Below are 19425 nucleotides of genomic sequence, written 5' to 3' on the forward strand. Positions count from 1 at the left end.
TTAGTCCTTCTGTGGAGCTGTACCATTTCTAATCAGATGTGTCTGCTATTACTGTCATTCAGTTAGGTAGACTGTCTTAAAAGACTCTGGGAAGGTTGCAAGTATCATAGCACTCCCGAACCCCATGCACCATGACCGTTTAGCGCACGGTCCAAACTCTTCAAACAGTGGTAGTATTTATTCCCTTCGAAGTGTTCTTAGAAGCATGTAATGCTTCCTAGATAATCTCCATATTTCTTGACTGAGCCACATTTTTTAATCCTTTGCGAGGAAACTTGAAGAATTGAGACATGTGCATTATTATTACTGTCCATATTGTTGTTTAAAATTGGATCAACAATGTATAGATTTCTGTATGCTCTAGGTCCTAAAGGAAGCTATGAATTTATGATGCCACCTACAGAGTCTGGCGCGCCACCTGATCCTGAAGAAGCTGGTGAGTAACTGACTTGCAGAGGAGTACACAGACTGGTGGTGATTTCATATGAATAGGCAGACAGATCTAGTTCAATGGGTGGCGAGGGAACACTCCAAATGACACAAGGCGTTGGGCAAACCCTTAATGGGGGATATGCAGAAACTCAGTTCCAGCACCTCTCAGGTGTGTGCCGTTGCAATTATAAGAGAACTAGGGAGCTGTTCATGGTGAGTTCTGGCACCTCTTTTTCTTGAAAAATAGCACTGGGGATATGATGAGGGCCCAAGCAAGCACTTGCTGGAGGGACAACGTGAGCTACTTCCTAAATGAAAAAGCCATGAACATATAGGGAGGGTTCCCTGGAGTATTACAAAGCATACCTCACCCCAATAGAGTTTTGTTTTCCATAGAATACCCAACTTTGCCTTGCCTAGTCCTCATTTCCTCACTTCTACGCACATATATCAATATATTCTTTGTGGAGAATCTGTAGAAGTTCTTTTATTCGTAAGTTATTCCATTGCCCTTTACTGGGTAATTCCCCCCCCCCCCATGCAAATACAAGCTTCAGAGGAAGGAATGTCCCTCAGAACCAAAACAGGGGAGGAAAGGGTTATATTCTCCACCCCCAGCTGCTGCAATCCTGATCATTATCATTGCCCCCCCATTCAGTTGATGCTATTTGCATTTTTTTAAACTTCCACTGTAAATGCAAATGTGTACTTTAACATCATGTCTAGTTTGATCCTGAGCACCTGCAGAGCAAGGGCACATTCAAAATGCAGTCTTACCCTCTCATTGTAATACAACCAACAGCTGTATGCACTCTGGGCGTGCATGGAACTCATGTATGCTTGGGTTGGCACATTCATTTTCAGCCATATCACAAAGGAGAATCCATTTCCTCTGTTGAAATGAACGGGGTGGGGGCTTTTAGGCAGGAGAACTCCAAGAGTGCATGAATTCAAAGATTTCCCTTCTTGTCTTACACCCAAGTTGATGTCTTTTTACCTCTTCAGGGGGCTTAAGTTAATGTATCTTTTAAAAGCATGTTCCTTCTCATGGCAGGGGCAGTAGGTTATTCAGCAGACCTACCGATGGCTGATCGACTGCATGGTGAAATGGCAACCTATGTTAATATTCCTACCAGCCCCACATCAAAGAAACAGCTTCATTACATGGAGCTGGAACTTCAGGAACCTAGTACAAGCATAAGAGGTAAATATCTTTGAAAGCAACTGAAGCATGTTTCTGCTGTTTTTGCATAACAATTTAGGCTGTTCCAGGGACCAAAAGGGGCTTTTGCAAAGCTACACTGCGGTATGGTCACCTTTTACAGATGCACCAATCACCGCTGGTTATTGGGTACTTGTTATCTCCAATGCACTACTGCTATGTGCTTTATTTTTTCTCTTTGATTTCAAGTAATATACAATCTCCAACTATTTATTTGCTGCTCTGTCATGAATTTCTTCACCACTTTCGATGTGTGACAGGGGGGTTAAGTCCTGCTGCAATATCCCAGTACTGTCAGGAAACCTCTTTTCCAGCTCTGGAATAACTCTCTTTTGCAGAACCTCAAAATATTGTGGCGAGCACATCGTTCCTTCTATAGGCTGCAGGCTTCTGACACCATAATGATCAACTGACTTTTCGTGTTTGTTTTGAGTACAGGATTACGAGTAAGATAGAAAACATGCTTTGTTTCAGTTGATTTGCACAAGGGTGTAGAGCTGTCTGTCAGCAGTGGGTAGGTGCTCTTGGAAGCCATACTACCCTGGCACAAAGTATTTAGAGAGAATAGCACAGAACTCTTAAGAAGCTCACTGGAGAGTAGCAGAAGCGTTCCCCCTAAGGAGATATTGGAGAAGTAATTAGGCAAGTAGGAAGATAACCATTTGAGGACAGAATCACAGTGATCAAGGGAAATGAGGGGGTGATCAACTGTTGGCTCTTCTAAATTATCTGTTCATGGAGCATCCTGATTTGGTTGCACAAAACTTACACCCTGAGACCTGCGGGTATAGGGAGGTATACAAATTTAATTAGTAGTAGTAGTAGTAGTAGTAGTAGTATATATGATACAATATCTTCTTTAAATTCATTATTTGCTTGTGCTGAAGTTATACATCTTCCCATCAGTCAACCATTTCCCCACACTTTTTAATGCATTTCCCTGCTACTTTGCGATAGTCAAAAAATTGTTTTTTTAAAAAAGTGTATTTGTTGGGCCCAGAACAACACAGCACTTTAATTGAGCAAACCTTCATTTCTGATATGCAATGAAATCCCTCCTACAGAACAGTGACATTCTGGATGTGACCCATATATAAGGGAGCAAAAATGTTGAGGAAACTGAGAACTGAGGACTGAGTAGAGGCCAAGAGATTTGATATGTTTGAATACCAATGGGAAGGAGCCAGAGGGGAGTAGTTTGATAGTGTGCTTTATTTTATTTTTCTGTTTAGTTTTTTCCTGTTTGGTATGTTGTTTTCTATTATTATTTTTAGTTTAAATGGAATTTTATGGTATATATTAGGTTGAAAACCTTTAATAAAATTAATTTTAAAATGATAATGTGGAAAAGGGCACAGTTGATGGCAGCTGGAAGCCAGGAAAACACAGGTTAGGTCAGGATTATAGGGTAGTCAGCTCATCACATGTGGCAGGGAAGAAGGAAGAAAGGTTGGAAGGAAGTAACTGAAGAGAGGAAGGAAAAAGCTCTGGTGGATTTAATTTTGGTATTTAAAAAGTGCATTCCTAAAGTAGGGTTCTGCAGCTGCACATCTTCAGAACCTTTTACAACTCCTTCGCTAGGGAGGAAGCAGCGGTTGCTGATAACTCATTAGGGCTGACAGCGTGGAAAACAAAGAGACCAACAGAACCAATGGCTGGCAGTCCAAACCAGCTCCAGCTTTTCCTCCATCGCTACAGGGGCAATGCTGAGATTAAGGAGAAGGAAAGTGGCAAGTAGTGATACTTCCTGGACTGGTTGGTAGTGCAAAAGCAAACAGGCAGCAGCTGATTGTGGGGCAGTGCCCCATCTACCTTAGCAAACTAGTGTCCAGCGGGACAAGATGCTGTCTTCCCATTGGGTCCAGAGCAGCCCCTCTGGGTCTGCTTCGTGAGAAGGACAAGCATCTTTCCAGCAGGAAAACGATGTGGAAGGAAAGATGGTCCTGAGCAGGAGCACTACTAATGGGGAGGTAGTGGGATGTGAAAAACAGAGCAGTCAAGTACAACATCCCTAGAGTGGACATAAAAAGGGGATGTCTGGACCAGCCAGTCGGAATTTTCTGTTTCCTCCTAGGCTGGGACAGACTTCCTCTACGTGTGACCAGAGGTGGGCATGGCCTCACCTGTGCAGGAACAAAAGCATAGGACTGGCCACCATCTCTCTCTCTCTCTGACTACATTCGTCAAAGAAGCAACATCTGCTTTTAGCCTAAGATGCTCTCTTGGCTTCCAGCCAAGAGAGGACAAAGGGACTATCTCTTTATGGGATAGATTCCAGATATATTACTTTTGTAACTTAAGTCTGCCTTCTGGGATCCATCTGTGAACAGAATGTGAGTGAGTAAACTCTTTTTATACTTTTATAGAAGACTGTATCGTGTCTATTTCTTTTATGAGGGACTAAAGGGGAAATTACCAGGTAACTTATTTTAGAGGCTTTAGCGAGCCTGAGCAAACGCATCCGCTGTGCAAGTTTAAAAAGGGGAATGTTACTCTCCTAAATTGTAGAACTTGTTAACACAAGTTGGAAAGGATATAATCAAGCAATATATCCTCTCCTGCATTCCTGAACATTCCCACAGAAGTGCTGATACACTGCAACATTATGTCGTAGGTTCCACTTGCTTGTTTGGATTCTGAGCTACAAGAGCTTAACTGTTTGTGCTGGTCCCATGGGGAGGTTATCGTGGGGCGAGGTCCAGGACCTGAGTCGAGGGTCAGCAAACGGTCCTCCACGGGCGAAGCGGGGTCCAGGGCGAGGAGCAGGGCAAGGATAGGAACTCTCGAGGAACAGGACAGGGTGCTGGCCGAAACAGCTCTTCAACGACGTTGCTCCTGCAACCTGGGACCGGGCTGACTCGCCTTTATCTTCTCTGAGGCCAGGGGCGGTCCTGGCCCCCAGGAGATCCGCCTCTCCTGGCCTTAAGGCGAGCACTCCTCCTGGGAGAAACCAGTTCCCTCCGCCTCTCTGCCCTGAGCCTCTGCAGCTCAGGAGAGGCTGGAGGGTTAATGGACCCAGGGGGAGACTCACCTTCCCCTGACAGGGCTGGGAGAGGCGCACCTGTAGGCACTGTGTCTTCAATCACCTCCGGAGCCAGAGAGGATTCACCTGGTGCCTGCTCCTGAGGATCTGGCACAGGTGCAGGTGCTTCAGATCCAAGGCCCTGCCCCAGTTCAGCCGGCCCTGGAGGCGGGGACTCCTGTGCAGGCTGGGGTTCCTCCGGTTCAGCCTCTGAATCGGATTCCCAGGCCATCACACTGTTTCTTGATGCTATGTTTTCCAGTAACAAAGATTATAGCTTTTAAGTTCTGGTGTGGGTATTATTATTTGTGCTGTGTGTGATATCAAACTGAGTATTATTGTATTCTTACCTAATTATCTTAGGTGAAAGTACATGAAGATGTTATAACCATGGCAATGTTTTTCTGCCATAGGGAGTGGATCAACTAAATATGCCCAGATTGACATCACAGCGACAGAGACTGCTCATAAAGTAGGGACACAACATGCTCAGTTCAGAGAAGAGCGTCTGCAAGAGCTGGAACAGAAGAAGAAAGGCTCTTCATAGCTGCCCCTAACATAGTACTTGTAAATGTTTCATGAGTTTATTAATTTAACTAAACGCTGCCATCGTTTTCAGATTTGTACCAGATTCATTCCAATCTATTCATTTCCAATTGGAAAACTGGTAGCATGGGGTGTGTGGGTTTGTGTGTAAAAACATTGGTTGTACACATGTATGACAGATCATTTACGTTGTAATTTTTTTACTATCTTGACAAATCAGGTATCAAATACAAATGATTTTCAAACTGTGGCATTTAATTTAAAGACATTTGAATGTGTTGTGTGTTAACAAGGATGTACATGTAGCTAAGTATACATTAAATATTGGTCTATACAGCATGCGTATTGACAAGAATGCTGTGTTTTGTTAAGAGTTAAGGTAGCTTTTCATGCTGTTTTTCAAAAGTCAAAGACAGATTTCTCCTAAGAATCACTGTTGGAGAACAGATACAGCTTTAAATTTCCAGCCTCTATATTTTTGCTTTTTGGCAACTCTTGAGTTGTATAGGAAACGTAATTATTAATTATAATGAAGAAATAAGATATTACCAAACAGTTTCTCTTTAATAGTTGCAGCAGCAACACTATTGCCAGTGCAGGCAAAGCCTAATCGTATGGCAAGTGAAGCTTTGCTCCACTTCCCAGGAAAAGATGGCTCACACACCTACTTGCTACTTGCCTGACCAAAGGCAGCTGCCACTCTACTGTCCCACTTTGTCTTGGCAGCATCGTAAGGGACAACAGCAAGCCCACATTCTGGCCTTTGAGCTGGTGCCTCAGTGCTGTAGCACACTAGCTCAGTTCTTAAACAACATCATAATGGTAGAGGCAATGCTGAACAGCAAAGCAACAGCCAATCGCACCTTGAATAAACCAAGTTGCAGTCCGTAATTCACAGTAGAAATTGCAGAATTAAGGCACATCAGCTATGCTGAACATTATGGGTAGTCTTCAGTGGCAACCATGTGCTGATGGAAGAAGTCCGTCAGAGGAATCGACCAGGGGTGGGACCAGTGGCAGATCTCCAAAAATGCCACCCTGGACTCTTTTGGGAGATAAATAATTTGATAAATAAAAATTGCCTCCCTCCCCATTCTGCTGGCGGATTCCTATTATCTGTGGATACACCACCTTTCTTCTTTTTTGGCTTGTTTAGTTGGACTTTTGAAAAACAACATTTATGGCAACCTCATCTCTTGATAAAATAGGTATGCTGTCAATGACTTCCTCTGGGGTTTTTGGGTTTTTTTACAAGTAACTTTTCTACTAAAGCAACACCCTGACTTTCTTTTTTTTATTAGATGTAACTAGAGACTCTGGATTCAGCGGTACCATGTAGAATGAACTGGTATCTCTGCCATCTTCCCCTCCGTCAAATCCAATTTATTATTTACTCTACTGAAACAGGTTAATATATTATTCCTGTCCACATTTCATGACTGTGCCACTTTCTTTGTTTATCTCACTTTGTTTATTTCATGTAGTTTAGTGTTTGGTTCAACATCCTAAGAAACTGTCACATGATTTTATAGAATATTGTAAGGGATAGTTTATGCAGAATCCATGGCCCCTTTTGAAAATAGAGATTTGCATTTTGATTTCCCAAGTTTGCCTCAAAAGGTGGCTGAAACAAAAAAACTCACAGGGGTGCTTGATCATGACCTTTGGGTCAACAGTGTGGCTTCCTGTGTTGTTTCCAGAACCTGCTTATGCGCAAATCCATCTTCACCTAGATGGACATTTCTTGCCTTCAGTTTCTGTGGGCCCCAATGAAGTAAGTGTGTCTATCCTTTGTTTTCATTTCATTTAATTTCAGTGTTTTAATTTGTCCCATTTTCTGATTGAGATCATGTCTTACATGTATTTTCCCACTTAATACAACTTTTCCACTGAATACTTAAAATATGGAGGTGCTCTCAAGCAAAGAAGTTGCTATTTTATGAAAAGTGGCACTAATACTACTGACACAATTCAGATATTAGTGCATTGCACTCTGGGCTTTAGCAACTATAACAGTATTCCATAAACAGTATACTTATTTACTCTTGCAAATAAGTAGTCAAAAGAATATTTACCTGAATTCATAACATTTATTGCAAATATAGCTGCAGATACTTAGAGAACAGTGTTCTATCTATTGGAAAGTCAGTAATGTCACTGTACTTTGTATTGAAGGATTGGTACAACTGAGCCTTTAATTCTATAAATGTTTTTATATTCAACTGTAGTCTAATACAATTTACTATTTATAATTTACTGCTGTGTCTTTTTGTACCAAACTGCTATTATTCAAAGTTGTTCCTGGCAATGCAGTGGTTTAAAAGAGAAAGTTAAACAATCTCATAATATTCAAATAATACCCCCTTCTAAGTATAAGAATCGTCCACTTGAGCACTTATCACTATTTTTTGCCTCCAATTGTGCCTGTCAGAGGAGAACTCCCAGGATAGCTACTAAATAGGCAGAATGAGCTAAGCTTCATTTCACACAGCATACTGTAATGTGAACGAACCAGAATTCTGTGATACCACTCAAATTCACATTTGATGGAATCCTTTTTATGACCAGCCTCCATACTACTATACAAAAATTCAAAAACAAGAAGCAGTTTCTCCTTCCAACAAACAGCAGCAACTCTGCTGATGGGAAGTTATAACAACTATACATTTTTAAACAGGTACGTTTCTAGCATTTATTTGTAGAGTCTGAGATATGAAGCAAAATACACAGGCACTTTTCTTTTCATGTTGTGTGTGGAAAAACTGGCCTGCTCCATTCAGTGTTTAAGATTTCAGTCACCCAGAAAAATTCATGGGGATACCTTTGGCTCTCTGTTTATTTCTATTTCACAGTACTTTGACCTTTTCCATAAATGCATTTTCATTTTCCCTTCCCCATTCTGCCATTAAACCCAGTACTGTATACTTTAGATGGTATCTTGTAAGTACACTTAACAATTTTTCAAACCAAGTTCCAGTGTACAGTGGTACCTCTAGTTGCGTTCCGCTCTTGTTATGGACTTTCAGCTTATGAACGCGGCAAACCTGGAAGTGTTTACTTCGGGTTCGCCACGCGCACATGCACAGAAGTGATCTGTGCACCTCGCACATGCGCAGAAGCAGCGCTCTAGTTGCAGACTTTTTGGGGTGCGAATTGCACCCCAAAACAGATTAAGTCCGCAAGTAGAGGTACCACTGTATTCCAACATTGCTCACTAAGGATGAACTCCAATAATTCACCTGGGAGTAAGTTCCATTTAACTCAATGGGACTTTCTTCTGATAAGACATGCATGGAGTTGCACTATAATTGAAAGTTTTCAAACAAAAAATTGTCCTCAGTTTTTATTCATATCTATACATAGTAGAAAGTATTCTATTCTATTTTAAGAACCAACACAATTGTCAGGTTTAAACATAAACTGTGATCTTGAACTGGATCTAATATTTTGAACATAATCTAAATCTAATCTAATAATCTAAATCTAAATCTAAAATTTTGAACATAATCATTAAACTAGAAGGATGCATATGAGACAATAACAGTACTTAAGCTGGATCATTTTCCAACGTGTATAAAAGGAATGAATTAACAGGATTAGCCAAGACATTTACTTGCCAGTGTTTTTTACTGAACCATATGAATGTCTATAAAAGGAATCTCTAAGGGTATTATCCAACTAGTTTGTTCTGTCAGGGCAAGGATTTATACTTGTGCAATGGAACTCACCCTGCTTAAGCCACATGTACCCTGCACCCTCCCCAGATCTGATCCAGAGGGTTGGGAGGAGCCCAGAACAGATTTAGGGAGCCTTTGCTTGTTTTGATATAGAATCTTGCATGCAAGTCCAGATCTTTTAATCCTGTTAATGTATACCTTTATCATTTTCTCCTTTATTTTGGTATATTTATTCATAATGTAAAAACACAAACAATTTAGAATTACATTCAATTCTTGCTGTTCTTGGTTGCAATCTCTTTGATTCACAAATAATTCAAAGAAAATTCTTTAGCGTCTACCGCTAAGTAATATATAGAAATAATTAACTTTCTTCTTCCAAGGGTTTTTACAAAAAGCTATAACTTTAAAGACTGTGGTATTATGATTATTCCCAAAATGTCCTACTTTAATTTATTTAACTACTGGAAATCTAGCTATACTTTTTAAAGAAGCACTGGATCTGATAGCATTAACACCCTATCATCAACATTTAATGTTAACTTTCTTTATTTCTCAGAGGCATACCTTTAATTAGTTCTTACTGCTATTGCTCAGATTTTAGTACTCTAAATAAAAAATATTGGCGAAAGGGAACAAATCTGTCATGTTCTTCTTTCCAATAATGCTGTTTCTGACCATCTATTACTTGGAGTAACCCTAGGAATGGGTCTATCATAAATACTTGAAAACTAATTCACAAACTTGAGTTCTCAAAATAAATGTAGTTAATACTGCTTTTTAACAAAGGCTTCTCTACAATATCAAATGCTTTTTGAGCATCCAACATGGTAACTCAGTTTTTTTGCCTTGTTATTAAACTGAAACTAGTAATAGATAATGCCCTTAAATATGTTTCAATATGCTATTTGATGGAAGGTGACATGAAGGCACTGTATTGTAATTCTGAGATAATTATTTCATAGTCGCTTCTGCTTTGCACATAATTTCCCCATGATAAGGCTAAATTGATCTTATACATAATTTTCCTTTTTGTTTCATAATTTAAGTATCTTTCAAAATGTAAGTATCAAAAGCTAGTATCTGATCTGATGTCATTTCTTAAAATTATTTTTGTCTTTTTCTAACATCTATTTGGTTTTGTTTATACTTGTTGTAATGATCAATAAACTGGATAACTCTTTTCAGCAATAAAAGGGGTGACTAAAATAAAGGCAAATCTCTGGGGCGTATTGCATGGTACAGACACATATTGCATGGAAGGTAAAATAGCACGGATGTACTCTCTGGTTTTATTATTAAAAAAACCCTATGGGGTGCCTAGCACTACGGATGGCAGAGGTTATAAATATTTACTTGAGAAATACACATGTACATGGATACAAATGCAAAGAAATTCATAGACATACATACACAAACACACTTTTGGTCTAAGGTAACTTCCTGTATATGTTCCAGACCTATGATAATGTGTGCTTACTTGCATGAACATGAACTCAACCACATCTACACACAGGCGCATCCCACAAATATCTCTAAATTGTTTTAGCAATTATTGCTGTGGTCACAGCACGCTTCACTAGCCCTCTTGGGGCAGTCTTGCCCCCATGTTGGTCCACAGAGGAGCCCTGGCACACTGGCAAGCACTGCACCCTAGAGTGCAGAGCTACTCAAACCCAGACCATACTAAAGGAATGGAAGAGGGGATTCTAGTTCTCCCCTCATCCCTAGGAGGCATACAAGAGACTGAGATAGCAGGGTGGGGGTGGGGTGGCCTATGTGCCAAGGACATGGGCTGGGACAAGGATGAGTAGGCTTGACAGAATGGCAGGAGGAAAGATACAAAGGTAGGAGTGGGAGAAGCAAACAAAAGAATGACTTGGTACCATCTGCAGATTTCAGATAGATGCTCCTACTTTCCTCCCTAAGGTGACTAATGAAAATATTTCAAAAATAGAACTAACAATTGTTCTCTCAGAGATCATCCACTCCTTTCTTATCTCTGACTTAATAGTATGCCTTTTAGCACTAGCTTCACACTTTAACCAGTTACTCATGCTGCAGGCCCTGAACTGAAATCTGCCTTTTTTCATTTCTCATTTGGCATGTCATGAACACTTCACTGACACAACTGAAATTTAATGACTCTCCACCTCTTATATTCCTCATATGCTGTATCTTTGACTTGCCAGAATATTTATCTGCATAACTCTTAAAGAATAAAACTGGTGGGTTTTTTTTGGGGGGGGTTGCATATGTGAAAACAACTAGTGATGGTGCTGAAGTTTGGAACTGGGGAGTGCAAAAAGCAACAACTCCCCCAGTTCAAAAAACAAAAACAAAAACCCAAGTTCAGTCTTAATCTAATGCATGGGCCTTGCTTGGATTCAGACTGGCACAAGCCTTTCCCTTCACGTTCCAGTCCAAATTTACAAGGTGGCTGCCTTAATATATTGCATAAAAGATCCATGGGAAAGCTAATTCCCATTGGTTCTGATGTCCAAGCTAGCACAATCTTCAAGACCCATGGGAACTACATTTCCCATGTTTTCTTACACCTGGGATGCTTCTGGACATCACTTGGACAGTATCACAAGTGTGGTACCAAGAGATTTAGTTCCTAATGATCCCTCTAAGATGTCAATCTATGAGAACTATAGTGGTACCTTGGGTTAATAACTTAATTCGTTCTGGAGGTCCGTTCTCAACCTGAAACTGTTCTTAACCTGAAGCACCACTTTAGCTAATGGGGCTTCCTGCTGCCGCCGCGCCACCGGAGCACGATTTCTGTTCTCATCCTGAAGCAAAGTTCTTAACCCGAGGTACTATTTCTGGGTTAGCTGAGTCTGTAACCTGAAGCGTCTGTAACCCGAGGCACCACTGTATATTTATTCAAGATTCTGCCAACAGGCTGAAGGTCTATTGAAGATGCAGCTCCCAGATAAATTACGGGGAAGGAAAAGGAGCTGGGGTGAGGCTTTAAGGCCTCATTACAACCACAGTAATATAATCAGGTGTGTGCTGAAGCTATCACTCTAGATGGGACTTAGCGGATATTAACTTATTTTGGGCCCATGTTGAATCAAGCCGAGATTAACCTATTTGAAGCAAGCCCATTCCTGGCGAAGATCACCATCCATTTCTAATTATGTCACATTTCATCCTGCTGCAGATGTCTGAAAATAATGGACAAAAGTAAGAGGAACTGAAGCATACCCTCCAAGTGTCCTGATTTTTCCAGGGGCAGTCCCAGAATTTATGAAGGCCATTCCGGCTTCTGGTTTGATCCTGGAATGTCCCTATTTCTGTCGCCAGCGCTGAGCTTGGGGAGGAAGATGAGCCAGCGCTTGTCCCAAGCAGTGGTGGCTGCAGTGGTGCGGGAGCATCCTGCTGGCCTCCTTCCGTCAACTCATAGCAGCTGCTGGAGAGCTGGTGAGGAGGAGGAGAGGTTGCCACCACCATGTCCCAACCTCGCATGATACGCTGACTAAGGGGCAGGCATAGGACAGGGCCGCCCTGGCTGGAAGAAACGGGGAGCAGAGCAGAGCAGAGCACAAAGAGCCTTGATTTTATTTTTTAATGCTCTGTGCATCCACATCTAAATTTGCCCCTTTCTAAAATTAATTTATTGGTGTGTGTTTTTCTTTTTGTACATCTAAGGTAAAGGTAAAGGGACCCCTGACCATTAGGTCCAGTCGTGGCCGACTCTGGGGTTGTGGCGCTCATCTTGCTTTATTGGCCGAGGAAACCGGCATACAGCTTCTGGGTCATGTGGCCAGCATGACTAAGCCGCTTCTGGCGAACCAGAGCAGCGCACGGAAACGCCGTTTACCTTCTTGCCAGAGCAGTACCTGTTTATCTACTTGCACTTTGACGTGCTTTCAAACTGCTAGGTTGGCAGGAGCAGGGACAGAGCAACGGGAGCTCACCCCATCGCGGGGATTCGAACCGCCGACCTTCTGATCGGCAAGTCCTAGGCTCTGTGGTTTAACCCACAGCACCACCCGTGTCCCTTTTTGTACATCTACCAAAGAGTAAAATACAATAACATTGCAATGAAGGGGTTTTCTAAGGACAGTGGAGGGCATATGTGCTGTGTCCTATTAGCGTGCACTCACCCTTCTTCTGATAAGAAATGCTCTGCAGCAGGGGACAACGTCAAAAAATCGGAGGTCGAGGAGAGTCAGTAGATGAGGAGTGAGAAATGTCCCTATTTTCATCTGAGGGATGCTGGGGGGGGTATACTGAAGTAAAAAGAAGAGAAATGGTTCAAGTGTGTTTTTCCTGTCTGCATAATAGTGTTATTTTTCAGGGAATGTCCGTCACAGATACTTTGAGCTACTCTGTAAAATTCTGGTGAAAAACACAGCAGCATTGATGAGACAACCTTCACGTTCTTCCGCTTCAGCATCTAGAATCCTGCAACTGGAAAAGGCTTTCATCCAGCTCAACCCCTCCAGGGCTTAATGCAGGAAATGTAGAGCTGGAGCAGTCCCAAGAGATGGCCTGCCTGCCTCTTTTATTGACATTTGTAAGGCAGTATAACATTTGAAAGTTTCAGTCGTGGTAAATGATTCCACATTAGATTCAACTTTTGATAAAAAATTGTCATTCGGAAATAAATCCCATGCAATAAATCCTTATATGCATGGGATTTGAACAAGTGAAGGACGGTTGACAAAAATACATTGGGTGTGTGTGTTGGTTTAGCTCCTATTGCACAGAGGAAAGGTGTAAGACCTTTGGGAGCACAGGAGAGGACAGGTCTTGTTCCAGAGAGTTTCTCTTTGCTAATAAGTTCTTAGCTTGTGTTTCCATGCCACTTATGCAATAACAGTGATAATGAGCTTACCTACAAGCCAAAGGTTTGTTTTGTCTGCCCCCTAAGCTCTTTGAGATTTAGAGCAATTGCTCTCTTTGTTCTCACTTTCTATCAGAAGACTGAGCATTCTGAAATCTCCTGCTTTCTGTCAGCAGTTTTCTAAATTAATTAATTTTTAAATCCTGACCAGTAGCATAACCTGATTGCACATATACTGTTGTGAATTAGTGACATTTTTGTCCACCCAAAAGGCTGCCATATGATGTTCCATACACCAGATGGGCAAACCTAGGGACTGAAATATTCAGGAATCTGCACAGGACCATGTAAGGAGAAAGGTGCAATGACAGGAAAAGAAACCAGAACTTTCTATTCCCTTCTTGTCTTTCCCCTGGAATGAATCTTCTTTTTGTTTTGTTTCTTGCAAAATGAAGAGTTCTGGAAAACTCACAAATCTCAAGCAGCCATTAAATACCGTTACAGGAGTCTATGACACTCATCGTGTATCTTTAAAGCTGTCTGTGACCTACTTTGCTGTGTTCATACATACGAACCTGGGGGCTTCATTCCCCCAACACTACAACCGTTATCTTTCTCCTGCAAACTTTGCAGCTTCTTGCAACTTGGCCAAAATAACTTGCGTTGTACTCAGACGTAAAAAGACTTTACAATTCCTTGTTCATTATATCAGAATAATACTGTTTCTCAGGTTAACCAGTAATCCCAAATTAACAACACCTTATGTCTTGAGCATATACTATTGTTGCTGCCACCTTTCTCTCTGTCACTGGCCCTCAGGCTTGCAGCCGGAAGTAATTCAGACATCAGGCACCATACATGCCATGCTACAGCTCCCTCGGACCAAGGTTCGGGGTGAGGAGCCACCTTCTCATTGCCTAAGCAGCAGGAGAGCTCCTATGCTGAGAGACTTGTGCTTCCAGGGAGATGGGGGCAAAACCACCTCCACCCAGGGTGGGGAGGGCATTGATCAAAGAACTAGCCCACTTGGGAGGTAACCAAAAACCCATCCAATGGGGCTGAGCCTGCTTATCTTAAAAACGTGCTGTTGCAAATCAAATGTGGAAATAAATTAGTCTGCGTGTAGTCCAGACTGCAATTTTGTATGTCAACAAAAACCTAAAGTGGTTTGAGTGATGGCATACAAATGAAACCAGAGTCTTATGATAAACTGCTCACAGGGCTGGTTCACTTCAAGCCAATCTGGAGACTGGGTTGAAAACAAGCTGACTCCATGCAGGTTCACTTGAGGAAATAGGTGGGCGCTAGACTTCTCACAAAGAGCAATTGGAGGGGTGAGGCAGCTGACAGGAGGCTTTTCATACCGGGCTGAAGTGTGGTGACCTGCTTTTCATCTTGCACAGCTTTGCAGTTCACCTTAGGGACCACACAGGAGACATAGTGGGATGCTCCTGTCACTCGGTTTTGAACTGCAGCAGACTGCAGTCTTGGAAGGACCGTGCAACCTCAACTGATCTGGGCAATCAATCAGTATTTTGGATCAGACATTACATAATCTGTTTTCTTCTGCTAGTCTCTTTTTCACACAAAATACATGAAGAAGACGACTAAGGAATATATTTTCTGTCTCTTTAGAGAAGCTTTTATAAACACTTAGGAGTGTCACACTTTTTAAGCAGAGTATTTTAAAATGCACCCTCCCACCCAAACCCTGCCAATCTTTGTCACTGTTAACTATATCACAGTTTTAAATGTCTTGTGTATTAAAGCTACTCTTCATCCCTGGCATTAGTACAGGAGCACTGACTGCTACAGTAGGCAGGAAGCATCGAATGGCCACTGGTTGCCATCCCTGCTATTGGCAAAAAGCATAGCAATTGCCAGTAGCAGAGGGAAAGCCCAAGGACCGTTTAACTCGCTCCGCTCCCTCCTGTCCGTAGGTGACTATACCAGTTGCCAGGTTCTCTTGCCAGACTAAGGAAGGGTGCCTCTCCCTTCTTGTGGAGGTTAATACTGGTCAAAATGAACATGTCCCCCCATCGAGAATTCCAAAGGTTGGAAAGTATGGGGATTTGCCAGGACCCAAGACTGCCTTCAACAGCCAATCTCATATACAAGAAGGTCAGAGCAGAGGCAGTGAGAGAGAATTCTCCATTTGCATAGCCTGAGGGATCTTTTAAAATCCTGGAGGTGGCCGTGAGCATGCCAGGCCAACCTAAATTTAAATAATGACCGAACACAGGCACAAATGATAAGCAGCGGGCTGGAATTAGATTGAAAATAAATATCAGGCTGGGTACAATATGGGTCAGTGCTGAGTGGTCCCAAATACATTCATTATACTACCTAGGTGGAGAGAGAGCACAACTGTTGAATTATTGGTAGGGTAAGGAGTGGGACTTCATTTTCAGCATGATCAGTCCAAGTGTTAGGGGATTTTACTTTTGTTTTATAAAATCCCATGTGGACTCATGGTTATAGGAGAAAGGAATCCAGGTTCATAACCTTGTTAACATTTACATCCTTCAGACCAAATGCTGGGATGATAAAGGACCGTTATACTACCGTAGAAGACCTTGTATCACTGCATTAACCTTATCAGATTTTTGTAGAAAGCATGCAGACCGGCTAATAAAAGTATGAATCATGCAAGTCCTGGGGGTGTAGGTTCTCCTCTGAGTATAACATTTCATGAATTTCTGTTTCTCTGCCATGTGCAGGCTGTCCCTGTGGTACAATGATGTCAGTGAGTTGACTTCCCGATGAGAACCTGAAAAGGCACATTTACAAAGCATGCAGCTAAAAGGTTTAAGAGTCCATTTGGTCACTGGCTACATGTACATGTACTTTAATACACACAAAAAAAAAAAATTTCTTCCAGTAGCACCTTAAAGACCAACTAAGTTAGTTCTTGGTATGAGCTTTCGTGTGCATTCACACTTCTTCAGATACACACCTTTTCGTGTGTGCATGCACACGAAAGCTCATACCAAGAACTAACTTAGTTGGTCTTTAAGGTGCTACTGGAAGAAAAAAAATTTTTTGTTTTGACTATGGCAGACCAACATGGCTACCTATCTGTAACTTTAATACACAAGTACATGTACCAAGGGACATAGAAACACTGGAGTCAGGAAAACTTTGTTCCTCAGGCAAAGCCCCAGCCCAAGCAGCAAACCATTTATGGCCCTGTCCTATGCAGAAGGGTCCAATGACCTGACCTGAGTAAGCAGGACCAGATCAGGTTCTGAGAAGGCTTCCTTATCAGCCTGGGAAATAACTGGTGCTGCAGTTCTGACAGCTCACTACAGGGGACAGCCACACACACGAGTGGAAAGGTCCCTGGTATCTCCTGACATCTTACAACAGCTGTACCATACCATACCCCTCAGCACTTTTCTGATGAAAATAGGGCTGTCCATTCCATAATGATAAATTTTACTATTTATACCCCACACATCTTACTGGGTTGCCCCAGCCACTCTGGGCAGGTTCCAACATATATAAAAACATAATTAAACATTGAAAAACTTCCCTATACAGGATTGCCTTCAGACGGCTCAGGGGTCAGCTAACTCCATACCCTCCAACATTTCACCAATGAAAAAAGGGATGTCCTAAGGAAAAATTGGACATTTTGGGGTCAAATCAGAAACCGGGATGGCTTCTCTAAATCAGGGACATTCCTGGGAAATAGGGAAACTTGGAGGGTCTGCTGCACTAGCTTCTGGATCATTTCCAGGCACAACTGAAACTGCTGGTTGTTACTGTTAAAGCTCTAAATGGCCTGGGTTCAGGAATGTTCTGCCAGTATGATCCTGCTCAGTCCTTAAGACCTGCAGGAGATCTCTTACCTCTCTTACCTCCTTGGATTAGTTGAGGTGTGGCTGGTGAGAAATGTTGCCCACATTATACATTTCAGTGCAATTTTAATGCTACAATAACTAGAACTTTAGGAATTTTACAACTTACATGAGTCCACATGTTTGCAGTCGTTCCCTCTGTAAAACAGATCTCACACTCAAACACCTCCCCTTAACACAAGACATTGTCATTTCATCTTGTCTCTGTAGCACATTAGCACATCAATCACAGGGGCATTCCAGGTTTGACTTGGTGTTTCCTTTTCCTTCTCATTGTATCCCTGCAGTCTCAAAGCAGAAAAATATTTGAGATCCCTGTATAGAAGGTGTTGCTCACCAATCAGATTGATTCCATACCGTCCTTGAAATCATTCTTTTCTTCTAACAATACTGAGAAGATTTAGAGACATCTGTTTCCATGGTGACTGGAGGTGCCCATATAAAATACCATGGAGCTTAGAGCATGTTGACTGCTGTTGTCTCCATAGTAACAGAAGATCCAACTATTTCTCCTCCACACAACTGCTGCAGAAACTTTTGCTGATGTGTGTCGGGGGGGGGGGGGGCTGGCTTGGTAGAGGGACCTTAAAGTCCACGGGCTTCAACAGAACTTTAAGCAATCAAATTTTGGAAGGATTCAAGGCCTTCATAGACGTTACTTGGGAGTTGAAACTATACATGGATAACATGAGTGAAACTGCTGCTGCTCCACCTTTTATAACATGCACACTGAGGGATCTGCCCTCTCAATGCAGGGTGCCTACTTGCATTCGGATGAGTATGTGTTGGTGTTCTGTGTTGTCAGGACCTCTGCACAGTTGGGGATATTGAATTTGGTGGAATGCATTTTGTGGAAGAAAATATTCAAAAAATGCCTGCACTCCTTTTGGCTCAGCCAGTTTAGTTAAATATCCAAAAATCAGACTGATGGGGAGCAAGTGTGGTGAACCTGTAGCATTCCACCTCTTGTCAGACTCCCACGGCCATCTTCCCTGATCACAGGTTCTCCATCCATGACTCTCTAACATTAGCCTATGCTTTGTTACTGCCATTTCAGTTAATCAAGTACCTGACAAAAGGCTCAATACTTTATTGTAACTGATTTTTTATATATTTTTATTAGCTTATAGTAATAACAATTAATTTATTTTTGGAAAAAATATCACCTACTTGCATACAGGACTATTGCATAAATTTTACATTAAAAATAGAGATGGAGTACTCAGGGAGGCAAAATAAATTCCATTCAGTTCACACTTAATAGGCAAACTTAATTCACAGTTCTCTGAATTTTAAAGTGCAATTCTCTAGCCAAATAATGTGTACAAAAATTCACATAGCAGGGTAAAAGTGGGCATCAAAATGCATCTATTAGTTAAAGCAACATGCAAAAGTGCATTATATTAGGGGGAAATTGTTTGCAAAAAAATTGTACATTTGCATGAAAAGTGTGTATATTGGGAGAAATGCACACTAAAATGCTGGTGTATGTGTGTGTGTATATATATATATAATCACAAAGTACATGGAGAACTGAATTTAAGATGGGTAGATTGGTGTAATGAGAAACTGAAACTGTTAGATTCTCCCATCCTTAGAGGTAATTCTCCCCCTTCACAAAACCTTTTTCACCTATTAAATTGCAAGAGAATTTATGCCAACATTTAGGAAAGTGGGCAAGTGTTACTATCTTAGCTGTTCATGGCCCAGGAGCTTCCTTGCTTCTTCTTCATAGACCCCTCTGGGAATCCATCTCCAGTCCCAAAAGCCCTGGGAATAATGCTACGTCACGGTGTAGAGTTTTTTCCATGGCAAATACTATTTCAGCTATCTTAAAAACTGTTGACTGTCTGTCTTCTGCT

The 19425-nt window shown here is 41.7% G+C and overlaps 1 protein-coding gene across 3 annotated transcripts in view; it reads left to right on the forward strand.

Annotated features, from left to right (window-relative positions):
• DOK7 (docking protein 7) overlaps positions 1-14209 on the forward strand; it is a 39312-nt gene extending 25103 nt beyond the window's left edge. The window contains exons 9-11 of one of the 3 annotated variants that reach the window (XM_083630391.1): positions 365-436; positions 1487-1636; positions 5090-9539. In XM_083630391.1, the coding sequence (XP_083486517.1) occupies positions 365-436; positions 1487-1636; positions 5090-5223 (356 nt within the window). In that variant the 3' untranslated portion in view covers positions 5224-9539. Of the gene's footprint in view, positions 1-364; positions 437-1486; positions 1637-5039; positions 9540-12071 lie in introns of those variants that run through there. The other 2 variants (XM_083630393.1, XM_083630392.1) reach the window with 2 other exon arrangements.
• The last annotated feature ends 5216 nt before the right edge of the window (positions 14210-19425 follow it).

The sequence above is a fragment of the Podarcis filfolensis genome (assembly GCF_964270895.1).
Source record: "Podarcis filfolensis genome assembly, chromosome: 9".
In the NCBI taxonomy this organism is placed as follows: domain Eukaryota; kingdom Metazoa; phylum Chordata; class Lepidosauria; order Squamata; family Lacertidae; genus Podarcis; species Podarcis filfolensis.